This window comes from Athalia rosae, chromosome 3, assembly GCF_917208135.1.
Source record: "Athalia rosae chromosome 3, iyAthRosa1.1, whole genome shotgun sequence".
Lineage (NCBI taxonomy): Eukaryota > Metazoa > Arthropoda > Insecta > Hymenoptera > Athaliidae > Athalia > Athalia rosae.
The window spans coordinates 4,517,704-4,539,711 of NC_064028.1; the positions used below are offsets into that span (position 1 = coordinate 4,517,704).

Genomic DNA, 22,008 nt, shown 5'->3' on the forward strand with positions numbered 1-22,008 from the left:
TTCTCATTAAGAGTTGGTTGAATTTTCCTAATGTTCATCGATCCTGCATAATTAATGAACGCGTTAAAAAATATTCACCAAAAATTCGCGCTCTAATAATAGAAAAAAAATAATCAATGAAATTGAAAAAACAGGAAGTGTCTAAACGAACGTAGTCTAAAATGGCAGTATCCGGTGGGACCAGCGGCAGTGCACTCTGTGAGATCGTGTTAGACGGGAGTCGTTGAAATTCGCTGAAGCCTTGATTTTCCAGGCGACTTTCTGCATTCAAAAGGTAAGTCCTAACTAAAAACGTGCGAAACAATAGCATCGTGAACTTTGTAATATCCTGTAAATCAATAAATGTAATAATATGTGAAACGCAAAATATGCGCGACGTAGTTTCGGGTCGTGTGGACCCCGTAGCAGCCTTAGCAGCCCGGAGATTGTGGAAATTGTGGAAAGCGGCTTCCACATTGAATTTTATAACCAGCCTCTAGTCGGTTTTTAATGTGAAATACACTTTCATTTCTCATTGTGAATTTTTCTTTCACGAGCGGGTAGGTTTGTTAACGCCCTATAATTTATCCTCTTTAATAATTGACGGACTATCTGAGTATTAAAAACGTCTGTATGCGAGAGATAGCCGTGAACATAGCTACGAAATAGGGTGCTGCTACTGCACTACCGAATGACGCATTTAAGAGGAGTGTCTCAGAGTGAGGCGGGCGCTAGGCGCCATTTTGCCATTTTACCAGGTTGCCGGCGAAATAATTTTTCTATAATTTTTCCATAAAGTTATCTAAATTACCACCCTATCTTTCGCCTCAACATCCATCAACGATTCTCGTCAATCCCCGTAAGATCTAAATACGTTAACACCACGTGTCGTTATTAAATCACCTGGGTATTCTTACATCCAACTGTCATATTTCCCCGGGAATTTTATCAATGGTCAATTTTTAAGAATATAGCTCCTTATATGGTCATGAGAAATCGGAGATTTCACTCGCTCCCTTTACATTTCTCACAGCGTATCAAAGTTTGTCTTTCGATTATATTACTAATTTTTTTTTTCCAAATCTCTACGGTATTTGTTCTTTTTTTTTTTAACGACTCAGAGTATCGAGTAATCGTCTCAAGATTTACATTGCAATCAAAAGGAGCCGTAAGTAGACCAACATCTCACAAAATACTTGACCGTGACAAACGCCTACAAACTAGTCACGCCCTTTCTCTCTTGTCAGGTAAAAATGATCGTCACATTATTACAATTGACAACTTCGTTCGTCTCACATTTTTTCACTTTATTTAACCAAGGTTTTCCAAAGAAAAAGAAGTGACAATAGCGAAATTTTTTATTTGTAATTTGCACAATTTTTCATAAATTTGCCAATTTATTTATTTTGTTCCCTTTTTTTATAATCCAAGCGGTTCTTTCTGTGATAAGTAATCGGTCATGAGAATATTTTAATTATAAATTAATTAAAATGGAAGAGTATATCTGGCATCCATTAGATACTTCATAATTATTCTCACGACAAATAACGATGATTCAATTGTCACATGCAGTTCAGGGAAAAGGTATATATAATGATATGAGCGTTATATGTTACGTGATTGAATTAGTTATTAATGTCTGAAATTATTTTTAGTACCTCTCCGAAGTCGCATATTTATATTATGACCAATGTTTCCGTTGATCTGTAGCAAGATCCTTCGATTCCTTTGATACTTTAGATTTCCTTTTTTTTTTTCCAAGGCATTTTGCACACCCTAAACAACGAGGTGTATGTACACCTACTCAATTGTATGTTACAATGAAAATGCCATCGGTTTTATTTTATATAAAAATAAAGTTTTATGATCACTTGACTTATACATACCTTTCACACTACACCAGGTATGTGCGCACCGTCTGGATTCCTACCTCCATTAAATCAAGGCCACAAGTAGTAGTTATTCGCGTATGAATTATAAGCGGTATGCGAACGATGCGTGTAAAAATTTATCGAAAATTTTAGTGAGGTCGGAGGCCTCTGCTACCAAACTTGACTAATGTCCTTATTAGAACCTCGCCATAAATATTATACTCTGAGATGATTTACAGAACGGATGTGAATGCAAAATGGATGTAATAATAATAATGATGATTACATGAGCGTAACTAACCAGAGAAAATTTTCGGGAATTTTATCGAACGATAATATTCAATGAACGATAAAATAATTTCGTAATGATTCTCACTACAAATATAAATTATATAGTTTCCGAGTACGTTCATAAAAAGATTACGTCAGTCCCCAGATATCTGTGATATATATATATAGTAAAAGTAAACTGAAAACTTATATAGAAAATTGGTAAGAACAAGAACTAGGAAAAAAAAAAAAAATACTGAATCACGCGTTAGGTGCGGTAACGATAATAGCTGTTCCGGAATGACATCACAGGTTACAAGTTTAGTTTAAAAAAAAAAAATAGTGACTAGAAAAAGAACGACACCGCTTCCGGTTTTTCTTCATCTTATTCTAAAATTAAGAAAAAATAAAAAATTATTCTCCATTTTTTCATTTTGCTTCGCTCTCGACGCTGTGAAATCGTTGCTTGAAAAAAGTTGTTGAATCTTTTTTTTCTCCTCTCATTGTCTTTTCACTCTCTGTACATTTTTTTTAACCCGAAGGACATTGGGGTTGTAAAATGTGTCTGTATGTAATACAAGGGATTTTGTATCGCAGAGATCGAAGTGCGCGCGCTGTATGCGGCTGCCACCCCCTAACGACCACACCAACCACCACCTAGCTCGCCCAGTTGAAAATCTCAGATGCTTTTCGAACGATCAATGTTGCGAATAACACGCCAACAAATCTCCCTCTCTTTCTCTACTTACTTTCTTCTTTTATTGTCTTTTACATTATATGTACATATATTCACAAAATACAGCTCTTTCCCATTTTGATGGAAATCGTACCAGCCCGCATATTTTATTAGGGCGTACAATACTAACGATTTTCAAAGAAAGAAAGAAAGAGAGAGAGAAAGAAAAAAAGATTGAACAAAAATTTCTTCTGCCTCCGACATTTTTTAAACCGATTATTATCGTCGATATTATCATCATTATCGCCATTAAAAACTTCGATTCCTTTTACGATTTATGTATATATTACTTTAATTACGTGATATAACTGCGAACACTTCATATGCCTACGTAATGTGATGTATGGCATATACATCCCGAAATTTTAAGATGTACAATACCTCCGTCGCGTCATATATCCTTATGTTGTCTACTAGGAAAGTATATTAGTTCACCATGTCTTAAGAACTTCTTCAAAAGATCAGCTCGAAAAAGAAAAATATTAGGGATCGTTCAAGATTTTAAAAAATTACCAAAATCGAGGGACTTTCGAATGTAACCTGCACCGAGCACGTGCGGAATTCATGCCGTGCAATATATTCAACTTATGTGACTAAATATATTGCGAATGAATAATATCTGTGTCTCATCACGTGTGCATAATACTAATACACAAGGAAACAGATATGTAAATATGTGTACCAAAAAATTTTAAACTCCACCCCCGCGCATGCATATAGGTACATATCATCTACATATTATACCAATGACGTTTTTATTTTATTAAACGTACTACTTGCGAGCAGTAGGTTACGGTTAGCAGCGTACATTGCCATTGACCACATGCAATTTATTTATTTTTTTTGCTTGTTTTTTCCCCCTTTTTTTTTCTTCCGACGCGTAAAATGTGTGTGCGCTTTCTTGTCCGTTGATGATGGTTGACATCACTGGCTATTTCCAAGCTACTGACGCATTATTCTCTCGCTCTCTCTCTCTCGCGCTCTCGTCTACTACATGTGCATGTACGTGTACATATACTGCAGTATATAATGTATATTGTCTCTGCCGTATACAGTCACACCGTCTCCACCGCACACCCACACACTTCAAACGGGGATTTTTTTCATCCTATTTCCATCATAGATGGTCAATATTTGTAATTTATTTATTTAATTTTTTTCTCTTTCCTTTCTTCTAATTTCTGTACAAATGTTTAGTTTTCACGACAATTGAAATTACATACATTTGTACAACTGTTCTCTGACTCTGCTGCCCTACATACCGCATGGATGATGATTTATATCGCGAACGGTTATTGTACAAAAAATAAATAAATAAAAATCAAACTGCGGTGTACGTACTTATTTATTTATCGTTTGTTCTCGAAAAGAAATATATTCAGGCACGACGATTGTACGTATCTAGATATCCAGAAGATATATGCGCTTTTTAAAAATTATTTTACAGTACAATGCAAAGGTATATTACAGTATATACGCATACGTAGGGTATAATATGCAAGTAAAGATATACCGTAGTATGTATAGCAGCAGGTGTACGAGACCTTGTAAATGACGGCAGCTGTAGGTGCCGCTGCTGCAATACTATGAAAACCTGCGATGATTGCAGTCACAGAGAGAAGTGGGAGAGAATTTTTCATCTATTGTATTTAATAATTGAATGGTTTTCTTTTCCCCCTGCAAATTTCGTACGCGTGACAATAAATTTCCCTCCTAGATATGTATAATTCTGTAAGGGCACAGGCTCTTGTATCGCAATTTGCAGTCGAAAATTAACGGATATAAGTATTTTCGCTATTTCTCTTTATTTTTGATCGTTTTCTCATTTGGAATTGAGAGATGATTTAGTACCGTCGGTGTAGAGGGGCAACCTGTAGCGTACACAAAAGCATTAAGAGGAGGGTCCCGTTGAGGGTTGTGTTGTATATATACAGGGAGGGTTCAAGTTTAGTTCCCATCTACCTACCTACCTACCTACCCACCTATACCTACCTACATAGGTCTCTGCTGTACACGTATGTACGATATACCCACTACTATATACCTGTCCTTCTACTTCGACGCTTATACAACCCTCGCTCGTAATTGTCGTTACCTTATTTTTCCTATAGAGTTTGCGTGTCGTGTGCTTCAGGAATATACTTACTCTGAAGCAAGAGGGTGAAATGCGGGTTGAAAAATTTTAACAAACGAATCTAAGAGAGGTCTCTTGATTTCTTATCGTATATGTATAAAAACATTTCAATATCTTTTTATTTATACGTACGCTTGCAGGTATATGTACTTATTTTATCAATTCGTTGATTTATTTTATTTCAATTTTCATTTCCTCACTCATTCTGTATACGTATTTTACAGAATATGTTTGAAATTAATATAGGGAAATCGATAACCATGAAAGATTCGTATTAAAAAAAAAAAAAAAAACTTGTATCAAAAACTAGACGATTTGCAAAATTTTTCTTTGATTTTATTATTCGTATAAATTATCGTTTCATATATATATATATTTATAATATTTGTATACACGAATTGCGTAACAGTATATCATGTGATTCTATTTTTAGAAATCGTTAGCAATAACCGATAGAATATAGGGATATTAAATGCGCGCGTATGTACTATATACCTATACGTACCATTTACATATGTGTATATGGACGTAAATTAAAATTGGCGCATACGAACTGTAGTACACTGCACAGCAATATAATAGGGGTATTTATATTAGGTATATATGATCGAGGGTGTCATGTGAGAAGGAAAAATTAAATTGAATGTATAAAGGTTCGCTGCATCTGTAGATAGGTATATTTTTTTTTTATTTTCTTTCAATTTTAACATTCTTTTTATTGTTTTCAATTTCACTTCGTATGCATGAATGTACCATTCATTAATTTTGTCGGAGAGGATAGGGAGGAGGAGGAGGAATCTATTAGAAGAAAAGCTCTCGGATTTATTATATTTTCTTTTTTTTCTTTTATTGCTCCCGGTCTACCGATTCTTCCATTGTAATGATATGCGGAAAAATATTATTTTGAAGTAGGTAACGAACATTTCGGCTACGATCATGATCTATTTTTTTATCGATTGTTATCGATTGTTCAGTTGATTTATTTATTCATTTATGCCATTTAATTCCTACCACTTTTTTCTCTATATGATACACCGTGCGTTATACTTCCGTTCCGCTTTCTTTTTTGGTTCGAAACTACGTGCTTGGAAAGAATAAAATTATAAGAAAACTATAAGAGAAACGATTAACAACCTCATTGATTATCGTGACTAAATTCAGTAATTCTTATATATCTGAAATTAGAGTTGTTCAATGATCATGTAAATGGCAAATAATTGTTGCCCTCGAATTATAATTTTGCCTACAATCTAATTGAATTGAACAAGTACCTTGTATGTTTATAACGTACATATTTATGTTATCTCTCTGATGACACCTTTTGTTTTGTATAATTTTTTTCTTTTTCATCTTTTCCGCTGTTTTTTCATCTTAAATTTCGCGAAAAACTTGATACATATTACACGTTGTAAAATGTGAAATGTGAAAGTGTGTACGTGTATATGTATTGTGTTAGCTCGCAAAAATTTTCTCCTCGTATAATATGTATACTATCGTTTTAAAACAGGGACTAAATTAAAATGAATCACGCGGACGAGATAGCGAGATATTTTTTATTTTTATCATCACCGTCATCGCGCCCGTAAAGCTCTTTAAACTTAAAAAAAAACTAGGCAAACGTGTTTTAAACCAAAAAAAAAAGAAATTGATATAAAAATTAAAAATTGAAAAGAAACCACTCAACTCGCCAATCTCTCGTTATTTTTTAATTATTGTTACCAGAGTAACCGAAAATATAATCCACTGCCCAGCTGTAGTAGCTTTGAAGGGCTAATTATCCCACTTCACTTCTTTTCCTTTTTTTCCTTTTTTTTTTTTTTTTTGACTCGTTATTTGGGGAGTAGAAAGAATTTGAAAAATTCACCGGTCCGTTTCGAGTTTGATAATTTCTTATGATTATTGGTTTATATACCGCGAGCTCGACTTGGAATTACGAAAGTTTTTTCGACTCGAACTTTTCAAATTTTTAAATAAAAAGCTCGGAGCCTCGACGCCATTATAACGAAAAGAGAGAACGTTATGTCGAGTCTCGTGCAGTTGATCGCTTGACAGAAGCCAGAAAACGGTGATATTGTATGTAATATACAGATCATATGTAATTCGATGATGTTACACATAATCCATATGTAGAAATAAAAAAATGATTGATAAATGCGCGTTTATTAGAACCGTATATCAGGATTTCTCGTAAATATATGTTCCTGTGACTTTGATTCATTGAAAAAATTTATTCATCGCTCGGCCTCTTCGTTGAAAATTATAATCTCTCCTTTTTTATTTTGTCTGATTTTTAACGTCGATCGGGTTGAATCGTTATCGGAAATTTTTTCTACCAATTATTCACGGTTAATCGTGGAATATTTTCTCGTATCGTTAATTTCGATGCAGTTTATTCAAATTTTCTCGCTTCTTCTTTCTCTTACGGCGAATTCCTTAGCGGGGTGTTATATTATGCGTCGCGTTGCGTCGTGTGTATAACGTAGAGTGTGGGCATATTGTATATATATATACGTATGTACTGGTAGATATATGAAAGTACCACATAAGAACCAACAGCAGTAGCAATAGCAGCAAAGTAGGGGGTGGTTTTTCGGTGTTGCAGGGGTTGCGCGCGCACTCTTGGATCAATATTTCATTCCGCCCTCGCCCCGAAACTGCGCTTTCCTGCCCCTAAGTGATTTAATATATGTATTGATATATATTCACACGCACACAGATCGTACGCACCTCGTTACGTGCGTCGTGCGTACGTCATTATACACCTATGTACTAATCAATCGATCGACCAATCAACTGAATGTTATGAATCGCGGATTATCATCAGCCCATTATCAGTTTTATCATTACGGCGACGAAAGGAAGATCTATTATCGATCGTCTGTACGTATGTACATATGTACCGTACATGGTATACAAACTTGAGAGTTTTTCGACGTTGTTCAGATAGAAGTTGAATTGATTTTTTTCCTCTCACAAGTTTTCGTACGTAAGGTAAGGGGTATATTAAAAAGAAAAAATACTTGGATAATTTTTTTATTTCTTTCCCCGGGGGTGGGGATAAATTTTTCCAAGCTCGGTGTACATAATTTAAAGCGTCTTAAAATAGTACATACGGTATATTTACGTTTCGTTACACCCATAAGGTGTATGATAAATATAAATGGTATATATGTATATGTATATATTATGGTCAAATATTGTATGTAAACGGAGTTGGTTGGATTATTAATCTTTCGTTAATTGTTGTTCAAAGAAATAATATACATGTACCTACGTATGTGTACCGTACATATCGTCCCCTGTAAATATCTTCTTCATTTCTAAGTATGAATAATATACCTATCGTAACAGCCGACGTAGTGAAGTCGGAAAAAGAAAAAAAGAAAAAGATACGAAAGAGAAAGAGTTCAAACGAATTTCGAGCCATCTAATTATTCGGGAAATAAATTTCCAAAGATCTCAATTATATTCTTTGTAGTCGCAGGGAGGCAATACAATTTTCTCAAATAGAAATTCTATAATTTCTCGATAAATTTTTGAACCACCAACTTTTGCAATGGGTAATAAAATGAACGGGATTTCCAAATACGTTGTACAAGCGTACACGTATACCAAGTTCGGGGTAAAATTTTTCCAACCCTAATGATACTGTTTCTCTCTCCTTTTTCTTTACCTCAACAACCTTTTTACGGTTCGCTTAATACCTGAGGTATATACCATCGCAGGAGGTTCCTTCTTGGAACATATAGCCACGTATTGAATTTTCAATTGAAATATTACCTGCCTTGAAAACTGGTATAATATTTCGTTTTGTACTTACACAGAATTCGAAAATTCTCGCGTATACCTATATTCATTAATTTTACATCCGATTCAAAGGAACTCTCTCCCATAAGATATATTATATGGTGTGCATTATATACGTATAGTTGCTTGTTTCATCATCGCGTGTAGTATAACGGAAATTGTAACATCATATTTAATTGTTCGATCATTCAAATTTGAAGGACCGTACGTACGTACACACCCTACATATGTTTGATGAGTAGTTATAGCGTGCATGCATACGCGGTATACGTGTACAACATGTAATTTGCGGTTGTAATACGCGTTAACACTTAACACCTTCGTAAGGTCCTCTGCAACCTACACGCGGTCCTCGTGAATTTCAATTCGATCGACGCCTCGCTATTAACCGATCGTCATCGTTATGCTTATTATTATTGATAATCTCAATCAGAAATACAATAATTTGAAGAAAAGAAGTAGAAAATGACGAATGAAAAGGAAATGAGGATGGATAGCGCGTGGTATTGGACCGCGTGTCATCTTGATATGGTTTTTGCGGGTATCCCTGTGATACAGGAATATCGGGGATAGATTGGTGAATATACCCTGGAATATACGTAGATATAAACCGATACCGCCGTGGGGGGTATGTGTAGAGATTGGATATGTGTATGGACCGTGGTAGAGGAAAGGAAGATCGTCGTCGTCGTCGTCGTCGTAGTCGTCTGCCCCACCCAGGTTCGCTGCCGCCATGGGTAATAGCGGCGATCAATACTTGGGGGTTTCACTCGTCGGGTAGCGCGTTACCGGGCGTTTTGCTTTACGGAAATAACCGAGAACCAACGTACGAAGAATAACGAATTATAACGTAAATGCACGAACGTTAAATTCCGAACCTACCCGACTCTATCTTTTTTCAACGTATTCAGTCGTTGTGCGGGAGTGGTCCACGAGTGATGTGTGGTGTACTGAAGTGTGACTGATAATACGTACCTATAATATTAAGAGAGAAAATTATTCAAAAAATTGTAAAGACGAACGGAATATATATATATATATATATACGGACATATAATATACGGTAGAGAGGAGACTGAATAAAAGAAAGAAAAAAAACGAGATAACCAGAGACTATTTAGGAGATCTAATAAAGCTGCCGCTGCTTCGGTTTTTTCTAGAATATTTTTAATCCAAAAGAAAAAAAGTTGGGAAAATTACAAATAGGGGGAAAGGAAAGAATCTTTTTTTTCTCATATCGTTGGTCTCGCATACGTGAAATACACCGCGCAAAGTTTTTATTAGATGTATGCATTGGCGCGAATCGTTTTATATAAATAATTATTATTATCGTCGGTAGTTTGTTAGCAAATTTTCAATATCTGAATATTTAATTTATGTTATATAAATCGCATATATATATATAACACATGAAAAGGAGACTGATCTAATCGAGAGAAGAAGAAAGAATAAAATACATACATAAATTGATAAATAAATAAGCAGGGAAGAAAAAAGAAAAAGGACAAATTACTCGTTGAAATCTCGTCTCCCTTCCCCGGAATTAATTTCCCCCCTCTGTACGTGAACTTTTAATTCAACGTCGTTGTTACCGAGGTATATAGTTTCGAAGGAGATTCTACCACCAGAAAAGCAGTGGATAATTTGCTGATAAATTTATTGTACAAAAAAAGACTGTTTCAATAGGTAGGTAAATATGTTAAGTGATGATTTTTGTAAAATTTGATCGGAGCCAGGAAGGGGGAGTTCATTTTTAACGAATGAATAGAGAGAGAGAGGGAGAAAAATGAAGAAACGGAATAGAATTAGTTTTATAAAGTGGAAAGGGATACCGTGTTACGTATATTCCATCACGCGATATTTTTTCGAGGGTCACTAACACAAGTCACCAACGGGTGATTCTAATATAAAAATCTGAAAGGAATAAGAAAAGTTAACGATATCAATTTTTTTAATCAGACAAAAACTATGGGAAACCGATAAAATTCTTCACTCGTTATTTCGTATAGGATTAATTTTTTTCTATGCATTTGATTAGTTATGAATTTATTTTCAAATAAAGTATACCGGTAGATTTTCAATTGATTTATGAATTACATAAGATCAGAAGTTTTCGAGTAGTAGAAAGAACCGAAAATCAATTTTTTCCCCCTCTATCTGACGGAATGATCAAACTATTCATCTACGACTACGTTCGAACTCATATGTATTATCGTTACATCTTTACGATCTGCGTGTCTGAGATTTGAAAATAATCGATTTGCAGCGAAGCGTGTAAAATAATATTGATTCAGTTCCAACGTCGATCGTTTTTTTCTTCTTACCAGAAGAAAAAGAAATCAAAGAAAAAAAAAGGCGGAGAAATGGTTCAATTTAAATATACGACCAAGATTATGATAAGAAATGCGGGTGATTATTTTGGGAGATATTTTTATTTGCACATCATGTTCACGTGTGACTTTTTAATTCCTTGGTAATTCTTTTATTATCGAACGTGAATTACATTCTATTATTATAACAATTCGTTTCAATTGGTTGTTCATTTACTTCATTCATTCACGATATACTATGAAAATTTGAGTTTTTACGGTTACGTACAGTACGTACCTGCATGATTCGACTAATTGTATAACATATAAACTAGATACGATATCGAGTCGTTTCCGTGTGTATAGTAGATAAAAATTGGAAAATTATTTTCAGATATTTGATAGAATACGTGTAAAGTTTTCATTCAATATTAGATTCGGAGTAACGTCAGTTATCAAAAAAGTATCATTTGTTCGTCCTCTTATCTGACTCGTCAAATAAGAGTAGTAAGAAATAAAAAAATAAGAACAAATAAGTAAATGAAAAATTGTAATCTGAGGAAAGAATCGTCCGCGTATCGTACGTACGCGACGTCTTTCGAGAAAGTCAAATATATGACCTGATAAAAGAGAGCAGCAAAGATGATTCTCGTTTCTCTATATTACTATAGCTATACATACCTAGACATAGATGCAATTATATATTGCCACCTATACTTGAAGAGCTAAGAAGATACATTGAGGGAAATATATAACTGATAAAGTATCATATTTATTACACGTTATAAATGATTGTCTCGAAAGAGCTAAGCGTATACGTATAGGACCTAGACTTTACATTCTTTCAAAAGCGTATCGATGGTTTTTCCCCTCGTCCTTTTCTTTCAATTTTACCTCCCATTAAAATATTTCATGTACTCGATAAATGAATGGGTAACGTGTCTGACGTAAAGAATTTATTTCGTTATTGGAAACTCGGTTATTTTTTTTTTTCATTATTTTTAAATTTGAAGTATAAAACACGAACGTCGTCGCTGTCGTGGCCAATCAAATTTCAACCTGATTCCCCGGGTTATATCGATCGATGCAGCGTCACGTTCGTCAGACTCCTCGGTTATAAGCTCTTCTTTACCCCGGTTTCAAATTTATCACGATAATCCCGTGGTGGTGAAAATTAGGAGAAACTGGTACGCCAGGTTTCAGCTTTATTCCTTTCTTTCTTTTTTTTTGGTTTTTTGATTTATATGACACATAAAAAGAAGCAACCTAGGACCTCACTGACAATGATTGTGATATTGACTTTGACCTCGTCGCAATATTTAATCAGCCCCAAGTCATAGACTTTGTTTTCCTTTTTTTATTTTAATAATGTCATTTGAAATATGATCTTGAGATTTGTTTGGATCGGGTCGAGGTGATCGTTCTTTAGGTTAAATTATACCGTTCTTCTGTCGTGAATATATATGATTAGGGTTAACGATCGCTATTTGATTACAACAATTGACAATTGACTCTATCGTAGTTTATTTTACTTTTATTATCCGAGAATATTTGATTCGTCAATTTGGTTTTTCTCCTTTTTCGTCGTTTTGCGGTAACGAAACTTTTACCGGTTACCGGAAGTGTATGTGAATAAACCGGAAATCGGTTTTATTCAACATTCGGGTTCCTCTTTTTGATACAGTATAGAATAGAAGAGCAGCTGCTGGTTCATATTGTTATGAGAAACGTGTAGCGGCTGATGCTGCAGCTTTTCCGGATCTGTAAAAAATAAAATCCTGCACGAATTAATTCGAATTCTCGATCGATGCTTGAAATATTCTTTTATTTTCTCCCTCTCGTTTATTTTTAATTTACCTGCCTCCGATTATATACGTTTTCGAAGCGCGTAATATCCTAACTGTTATTGATTTCTGATACGATATTTTAATTACTCATGTCGAACTAATTGTATCGTTGTTTTGGAAAATTCCTTTTAGTAATTTCTGGAAGATTATACTTTCTAAATTACGTACATTAGGTAGCTTATTCATATATTTCCATAATATTTATATAACAGACAGAAGTTATATTCGGTTATCTTTGCATATTACTTTAGTACACCGTATCGCGTATATACCATAACTATATAACGTTGAAATACATATATACTCACGTAAAGGTATATATACATATAAGTAAAGTTTTTGTCGGGAGAAGAATAATAAGTTACGTCACCGCTTCTAAAGCTTTGACCTTCGCCCAACACCAGTCTACACTGTTTTATGTAGATATACATACATTTATACACACATACTACGCACAAATGTATGTACGATGTACGTGCGTTTATGTAAAACTATACATGATATTGAAAATCGCTAGGTACTTCCATACCACACGGTAGTGTGGCTTCCGGTTGTCTAGGGTGAAGATTTTCGTATGATCTTCTGGAGGGTTTTCTTTCAACATGAATTATTAGCTGCACGTTTCGTTTAACATCGGTAATTTTTGGCAAATAAAGTATTGAATTTCTTTTCGTGTTTTATTACGTATATCAAGAACTTGATAAACCCCAAAATACATTATTTATCGATTGGAATATTACGTAAGTAATGGCGATAGGAAAGTGCGATAATTGTGAGAAATATTTACCGATAAAATTTCTAAGTAATTATATTTTTACCGACAACCAACCTAGTAACTTTTTTTAATTCGATCTTCGTTGGAAATCATTTATCGCAGTTTTGTTGCTATAACGGGGGAGTTTCTTTCTTGTAGAGAAAAGAAGAATAAGCTTTTATTAAGTCTGGGATTGATAGGAAGCCAGGGTCGTTTGAGGTCATTGCATGTTTTTTATGTAATTAAACTGCACTCTATAAAGTATGAAGTTGATACGATAAGTGCGTTTCTTCTTCTCCTCTACTGATTCTGGTATTCCTAACGGTGGGATATTCTATTGCTATAAAACTGCAAATATTTTAGGTGGATACAAAAAAGCTATTCTTCCCTTCGGTCACTTCTTTATTGAACCATTTAGCCCCCCTTACCTCGTCTCAGTTCACCTCTTATAAAATAGTTTGCTGCTTTGTCGCCCGAGATAAATTCACTATGTCTGTGTATATGGATGGGCAAGACTTGGTAGCTAGCACCTGGTCTACTAAAATCCTAGAATGTATTGAGCCTGTCGACCACATTTCGTTTTTTACACAGGTAAAAAATAACGAAATTGCACCCGGCAATCTTCTTAGAATGATCATCTATTCTTTGCTTACGTATCATATATTTCATTCCGGAGTTTAGACTCTGCCTACATAAAGTGAAAATAGTTTACCATGGATTCTAAAGGAAAGGACAAAGTATTTTCTATTTTTGATCCTATACCGCGGCTATTTTTAACACAGACATTGGATGGGGTAGTTTTTCTTTCGACCAGTTAGCTACCGGAGAGAATAAGTCTTCGGAAGTACTTTACGCGCCATCGGAGCAACTAGTCAGTTGATAGATATCTTCATTCGCTCCCGTTTGGTACTTTACTTTTTTTTTTTTAAATCTACGATGAACATAGGGGCATTATGAATTACAACTTATAACGTAAGCTATTTCATTGATTCAATAATAATTGATTCATCATTTCAGCCGACACAATGTCCGTGGACAAGGAGGAACTGGTGCAGCGCGCGAAGCTCGCCGAACAGGCTGAGAGGTATGACGATATGGCAGCTGCGATGAAGGCTGTCACCGAAACCGGCGTCGAATTATCGAATGAAGAGAGGAACCTGCTCTCTGTCGCCTACAAGAACGTCGTTGGGGCGCGGCGTAGCTCGTGGAGAGTTATTTCATCCATTGAGCAGAAAACAGAGGGATCCGAACGCAAACAACAGATGGCCAAGGAGTACCGGGAAAAGGTTGAGAAGGAATTACGTGAAATTTGCTACGACGTTCTGGTAACTATCAATCCCGAGCTGCCATTTGGATTACATTGCCCTCTTCCAATCGCACTCACAATCAGTAACGATTTGTACCATTTAGACGAACGTCACTATAAAAGTAGTATGGACAAACATTTATTATAGGATGTTTACCACTGTGATGTTGAATAGCTTGCGTCGATATAGGCGTGACATTTCCGTTCTCCTATATTTATAGCTAGGATCTACCGTTAGATATTGTGCGATTGGGATGAGGCTACCTACATTTTTTATCAAATTGACTTCCGTGGAATATGTAACTTAGGGAGATGGTGTCGCTATGTTGCAGGGACTCCTGGACAAGTACCTGATACCCAAGGCTAGCAACCCGGAGAGCAAAGTATTCTACCTCAAGATGAAGGGTGATTACTACAGGTATCTCGCAGAGGTTGCAACTGGCGACAACAGGAACAGTACGTATATTGATATAATGCTCTCGATTCCATGATTATTATGCTTTTACCTCTCATTTAACTTGTTCAATTAATACCTTGAGCACAATTTTAATAATCGGAGTGTTAATGACGTATAGTTAAGCTAGCGTGGTAATGCTAGGTTGAACCTTGTCATTGCAATTACAATTATTCTTATTGTGCTCAGAGTGTTAGTCAAGTCGATATTTCTTTCATATCTTATGACTCAACCTTTCGATATCGAACAAAGTATTAATTTGTAGGAGTAATTTGTGAACGTCCAATTGTTTCATTGAACTATCCTGATGGTTTTTTTGACGTTGAATAAGATTTGTTCTTATTTACAATTAGAACTAACAGATTACGAATTGTTGAGTTTTGTTGTTGCAATTATGTGTCCTGCGTACCAAAACTGTATTCCATTATTCCTGTTATTATTTGTTTAGAGATATTTGTGATGATCACAAATTTATGTAATTGTATTCGACATGTTTATAGATGTTTTATTATGACGGATAAGACATTTTATTTTATTGAGTAATTTTCCGCGATTAGATAAAAGATACTTTATGGAATTCAAATTCTTCTTCGACATCCAATAATTATTCGTTCTTCAATATCAGTAATTGACAAGCTTACTCTTAGACAATTACCACGTCATATAAACACATGTATATACATGTTTGACAAATAATATGCATGTGGAGTGGTGAAATTAAAGTCGAGAAATAATCAATTCTCCCTACTACCAAATAAGCCGTGGTAGACGACAGCCAGAAGGCGTATCAAGACGCGTTTGAAATCAGCAAGTCCAAGATGCAGCCAACTCACCCCATCAGGCTGGGTCTCGCACTCAACTTCTCCGTCTTCTATTACGAGATCCTGAATTCTCCAGACAAGGCCTGCCAACTGGCCAAACAGGTATAAATATTCCCAACACCACCACCGTCGCCATAACTATCACCCACCTATCCCATTGGAGGAAATTTTGTACAGGTTTACTTTAAGGGTGCTCGCGGTCATGGTGATACACGTTTGGTGAAGGATATGGTTGCTGCTTGCTGGTGGAGACATTGCTGTTCATTGTTGCTTTACTTGAACTGTTATCATCATCTCATTTATTATGAATGTATACAAAGATTTTAGTTTCAAATTTACCGGAGTTTGTCATCTATTGCCATCTTTTCTTATTTTTTACAATTCAGTTGAGACCAAAATCTTTGTTCCAGTTTCCTTTAACCCAATCCAAAAAAATATTTTCTATTCATTTTTTTTTTTTTTTGTCAGGAATAATTTAAAAAAACTCTGTGAATCGAAGTAAATAGAGCGTAAATGTTAAATTGCAATGAATGGTGGCTGGTTTGCGTTACAGCGGTGGTGGAAGACTCGCAAAAGGCATACCAGGAAGCGTTTGACATAGCCAAGGCCAAAATGCAGCCCACGCATCCCATCAGGCTTGGGCTCGCTCTGAACTTCTCCGTTTTCTATTATGAAATTATAAACTCCCCAGCCAGAGCTTGCCACTTGGCTAAGCAGGTTAGATAATTAGGTTTTCTGCTTGGAGTTCCAAAGTACAATTTTTTTTTTTTTTTTTTTTTTTTTTCTTTAAAAATCCTATCACCTACTGCTGGGTAATCACGCGCGACTTTTTCAATTCATCCCTTGACGAACCAATAATACCTGTGATTTATTTCTTTTCACTGTGTACGTCTGCCTCACAATTATTGATTATAAAATACCTGCTCAATAATATCCAGCAGTATTTCTGTCGTTGGTATATTTCTGTTTTAACAGATACCGAGTGTTGTTCAATTTGTGTATTTGTTTCAAGTTTTGTCTCTTTAATTTTCTTTGGTTCTATGTCTTAACACTGATTCAAATTTGAAGCGCGTCTTATGATTGTTATATGATTGGTTTTACTTGAATTTTATTTTCTTAGCAATATCTGAGGGATCTATAACTGTAATCTCTCTGCTTCTCTTTTCATCCTACGTGTGAATCTAATCCCAACCAAACTTTCCACAGATGCTGTACAAATATACCAACAAATGTTCAGGTGTGATGTCTCCACTGTGCTAATAAAATATACATATTTTTTTCATCGCATTCTAACTAGTCGAAATTACTGCCAATGTTATTTGTGCTACTACAATCAGCAACTGTATAGCTGCTTGTTTTACCGTTGCCGCTAATCCTACCAAACGATGTTGAACCCTTGTCTGTTGGTTTCTAATGTGGCATATAAAAAAAATGGCAATCCAGTACTGTTTTTAGCACCATTTTATATCACTCTGTGGTGTTGATAAGTACTGAAATTCAACAATGTTACCATCAATCTATCATTAATCTGAATGCAGTTTTGAAGTGTGATCTCACTATTCGCATGTAATTATGCAGTTAACAAACATCTACGCCTCTATCTTTTTCAAGGGAATTCCTTCGGAGGAACAAATTCTAAAATTTCAAATCAACCTTCACATTTATCAAACATTTCCTCCAAAGTTTCAGCAATATATTCCCTTGATAGTAGATGTTTTATCTTCCTCAATTACCTGTCCTGAAATGTTTTGTTAACTTTTAGGCTTTCGACGATGCGATCGCGGAGCTGGACACATTGAACGAGGACAGCTACAAAGACTCTACACTTATCATGCAGCTGTTGCGTGATAACCTTACTCTCTGGACAAGCGACACGCAGAATGAAGGAGATGAACCACAGGAGGGCGGCGATAACTAACCCTCCTAATTTAAGCCCTACCCTTCTAATATAAAAACATCCTATTCTATCGTCCCCCGACTCCCGTTTCCCTCTGTCCCATCGCCCTCGCGTATTCCCTTCCATATAAAGACCTCCTCCTAAGAAAGCCAACTTCTCTTTGAAAAAAGAAATAAATAAATAAATAAACAGGTTCACACGCTAGTTACGCGTGGTTTCAAATTGTTGAATATCGACACTTAATTTTAAAACAGCCATATTATAATCGTCGAGCTACGTTTTTTTTTCTTTTTCTTTTTCTTTTTTTTCTCAGCCAGGATTTTAACCGAAAAAATAAAAATATATATATATGCGGACTATGAAATCGTTTTTAGAATTTAAATAATTGCTAGAATGTGTTGTCTGGTAGGGATAGAGAAAGAACAGGAGAGGAGTGAAAGAGAGCAAAAGAACGAGTGTTGCGAAACAGGGAGCAGAGATTTTTAGCTGATTGTAATAGTCGAGATTTAAAAATTTAGTCCACGCGTATGGAGAGTAAAGAATTGAATCAAATGAAACTAGAAGAATAATTTCTGAAAACCGACCCGAAAAAACATCCACACACGTTCCAATCAACAATAAAAACAATAACAACGCAACATATGAGATCAACCGCACACACGTGTTTAAAAATATATTGATCAATGCTGCAGGAAGCATAAAACCAGGTATGGCAAAAGAGAGAGAGTGAAAGTGAGAGACATAGACAGAGATAGTTAGAGAGAGATACAAAGGCCAAGAAACAATATGACCATGTGAAATGAATCAGGAATATATTGCAGTTTTTGGTGTAATAATAATAATGAAGAAAAAATAGACAAGATCAAAGAAAATGATGAAAGCTATTACTCGAAATAGTGCGTAAAAAAATTGGAAAATTTTTTTCAATAAAGAAAACCCATTGTCAAACGATGAGAAACAAAAAAAACAATTATACTGCTGTCCAGTCTTGTTAATTACCATCTTCAAGAGAAAAAAGAAAACATCATTAAAGGAAGAAAAAGCGAAAAAATTTAACGCTAAAAAAAAGAAGCATTAATACATTATATACCTACCCAGTTGTCATTTAAGAATGAAATTTCACATTGTCTAGCAAATACGATATTATTATATGTACGAACGTGAGAGAAAAAACGTTAACATCTAAAACAATAAACTCGCAGGAGGAGAATGGAGAAAAAAATACATTATTAAATTATTCAGTTCCAAAATGTGAGAAGACATCAGAAAAAAAACGAAATATCAACTTCAACAACGTCGGTGGTAACTTTATTTCTCTTTGAATAAATACCTGCTAATTTTTCTTGATTAATTTTTATTGATGCGTTATTGCATTCGCTGTATTCCATGTTGTTATTATTATTATTACTACTCCATACACACAGAGATGAACATACTAGAATTGCCTGTAAAGAAAATGAGAGAAAAAAAGAAAGATGTATAATAATTTTTGCGAAAAATCCGACACATGCATGTATTATTAATACGTATATATGTAACCATATATATGTATTAAAAAGATAGGGAAAAAAAATTTAATTATGAAACGAGGTACGTTTTCATCAAATCATAGCTCTGGTTGTCGTGGATCGCTGGAGGCTGCATGAAGAGAAAACAAAATCCACATATAAATACGCGCGTTTTTAAATATCCTCCGTTTTACAGCCTCCCCAATTTTCCCTCACTTATTCATCCAATCGACCCACCCGTGAAATTGCACCCCATTTACCTACCCAAAAACCCTGTCCTAATGAAAAAAAACCTCTTTATATATTATATATCATAATATATATATGCCAGAGATGTTTACTACTACATAATAATTCATGTTGAGGTCGAAGAAGCAAATTGTATGTGTATATTTTTGTTGTGCGATCCTTTTCTTGGTACATACATAATACTTGGTCGGGCAATTTCTAAGCGAGACATAATTTTCACGAAGGAACTAAGAACAAGGCAAAGAAAGAAAAGAGATAAATATAAAGAATCATCATCACTATGCAATTATACGCATCGTTACACAAGATAAAATTCCAAACTCAGCCAAAAATCCCCCTCAAATAATATCTGTATACATATAATGTTTACGTATGAGTACGGTCGTGTATGGATAATGTTGGAGGCAGGAATAACGTACGAACATGAATAACAAAAAGAAACAGACAAATACCTATACACTACTATTACTGCATACTAACAAAAGCAGTGGATTAAAAACTGAAAGGCGATGGCTAGTTCATTACAAATATTTAATATCAATGGTGATATAAAGTGAACGAAAACGAAAAAAAAAACCAATAAGAAAAAGAAGACACGCATAATACACACATCTAACTTTAAAATGAAAAAAAAATCTTAAGATCAACCCCTTCCCATCATAAGTTACAACCATCTTTGAACTGATTTCTTGAAAGATATCTATTTTTTCGTATATATATATTACGGATATGAGTAATTGATATGTATATATACATATATATATACGTTTGGGTAAACGTGTTGCTGTCGTGTTGGTATTTTTGATGTATCGGTGTCAGTCGCAACAAGCAAAAAAAAACAATACAATAATAACGTAACGTCAACTGGCGTCTCGGTCGTGTTCCATGCATTGTACCAATCAAAACGATTATGATTATACCTATCAATCTTTACCAATTAACGGATCAAAACAATCTGCTTTGATTATTATGTAAAGAAACTTTTTTTTTATATATATATATATAATCATAATGCTGATATATTTGTTGCTCAATCGAATACGAGAGTTTTATAAGCAATGGGAGTCTGCTCAGTGAGGAAAGAAAACTGTTAAAAAATCACAGACAAGAATCGCGTTTTTCGGGACTTATCGAATGTTTCTTATCTCACTCGGCTGGCTCCAATATTTGTATTTCCCTACTTCTCCCCTCCCGAACAAAACCATTAACGATGATCCTTTCCATCATTTCTCAAACAAGAACAACAACAAGAACACATTTTTACCAACTTATGTTGTGTTTTTGATTTCTTTTATTGCTTTTTTTTTCTTGTAATCCAAATTGTACATTTTTTCATTATACCTTTAATTGGAAGTAATTTGAATTACAATTTTTATCTAATTCTTTTAAATATCTTTATCCTTTTCTACTCTACTTACTTCATCGTTTAACTGCTGTTAATTATTCTAATTCTAAATACGTGGAGAATAACCGATTGTGAGTGAAGGAAAGGAAAAAAAAGAAAAGTAAAAATGAATTTTAATTGTTTCAACGAGAACCAGAACGCTATTCATCCAAAAAAAAAAAAACAATGAATCACTGATTAGTGTATGTTGTAACTTCTTAGCTGCTTTCCCTCGCCAACCAATTTCCACCGTCCTCCTATTTTGAAAAAAAAAAAAAAGAAAAAGAACCTCCTCTCCGATTAGAAAACTATACTTGATAATAATAATAATAATAATAATAATCATAACGATAATAATAATAATAAAATATTATTATTAATTGACACGCCATTTTTACCCACTTCACCATACGCAGAAACAAAAAAAAAAAACTACCACCAACACCCACCACTACCACTCTTTGTCCTGAATTACGTTGTTCTATTTGTATTTATCATCATCCATCGTAATTGTAAATTATAATTATTATAAACGTTTACACGAAATAATAAATTCTGATAAAATGTCTGAAAAAACCATATCAACTCTATTATATTACTTTCGAGCCATTTATCTGACCATCGTTACAGGTTTTGTCGTATGTCAAATAAAAGATATTGAAATTTTCAGGTCTAAGAGTTT

General features: G+C 34.6%; 1 protein-coding gene across 6 annotated transcripts; it reads left to right on the forward strand.

Moving 5' to 3' along the window:
- Window positions 1–119: 119 nt before the first annotated feature.
- Window positions 120–21,905, forward strand: LOC105686512 (14-3-3 protein zeta). 6 transcript variants are annotated; one of them, XM_012401419.3, is made up of 5 exons: window positions 120–274; window positions 14,725–15,032; window positions 15,343–15,469; window positions 16,842–17,005; window positions 18,051–21,905. In XM_012401419.3, the coding sequence occupies exons 2-5, from the start codon at window positions 14,733–14,735 to the stop codon at window positions 18,204–18,206; spliced, it is 747 nt and encodes a 248-aa protein (XP_012256842.1). In that variant the 5' UTR covers window positions 120–274; window positions 14,725–14,732; the 3' UTR covers window positions 18,207–21,905. The 6 variants fall into 6 exon arrangements, with proteins under 6 accessions (XP_012256842.1, XP_012256843.1, XP_048508119.1 ...); XM_012401420.3 differs by having other exon boundaries at window positions 15,346–15,469; XM_012401417.3 differs by lacking the exon at window positions 16,842–17,005 and adding an exon at window positions 16,227–16,390 and having other exon boundaries at window positions 121–274.
- Window positions 21,906–22,008: the final 103 nt, after the last annotated feature.

Excerpts from the sequence above, each read along its gene's own strand:
- LOC105686512 (XM_012401419.3), top strand. The coding sequence starts at position 14,733 with ATGTCCGTGGACAAGGAGGAACTGGTGCAGCGCGCGAAGCTCGCCGAA. Across the intron at positions 15,033-15,342 it reads AAATTTGCTACGACGTTCTG|CAGGGACTCCTGGACAAGTA; the intron begins GTAACTATCAAT and ends GTCGCTATGTTG. Across the intron at positions 15,470-16,841 it reads AACTGGCGACAACAGGAACA|CGGTGGTGGAAGACTCGCAA; the intron begins GTACGTATATTG and ends TTTGCGTTACAG.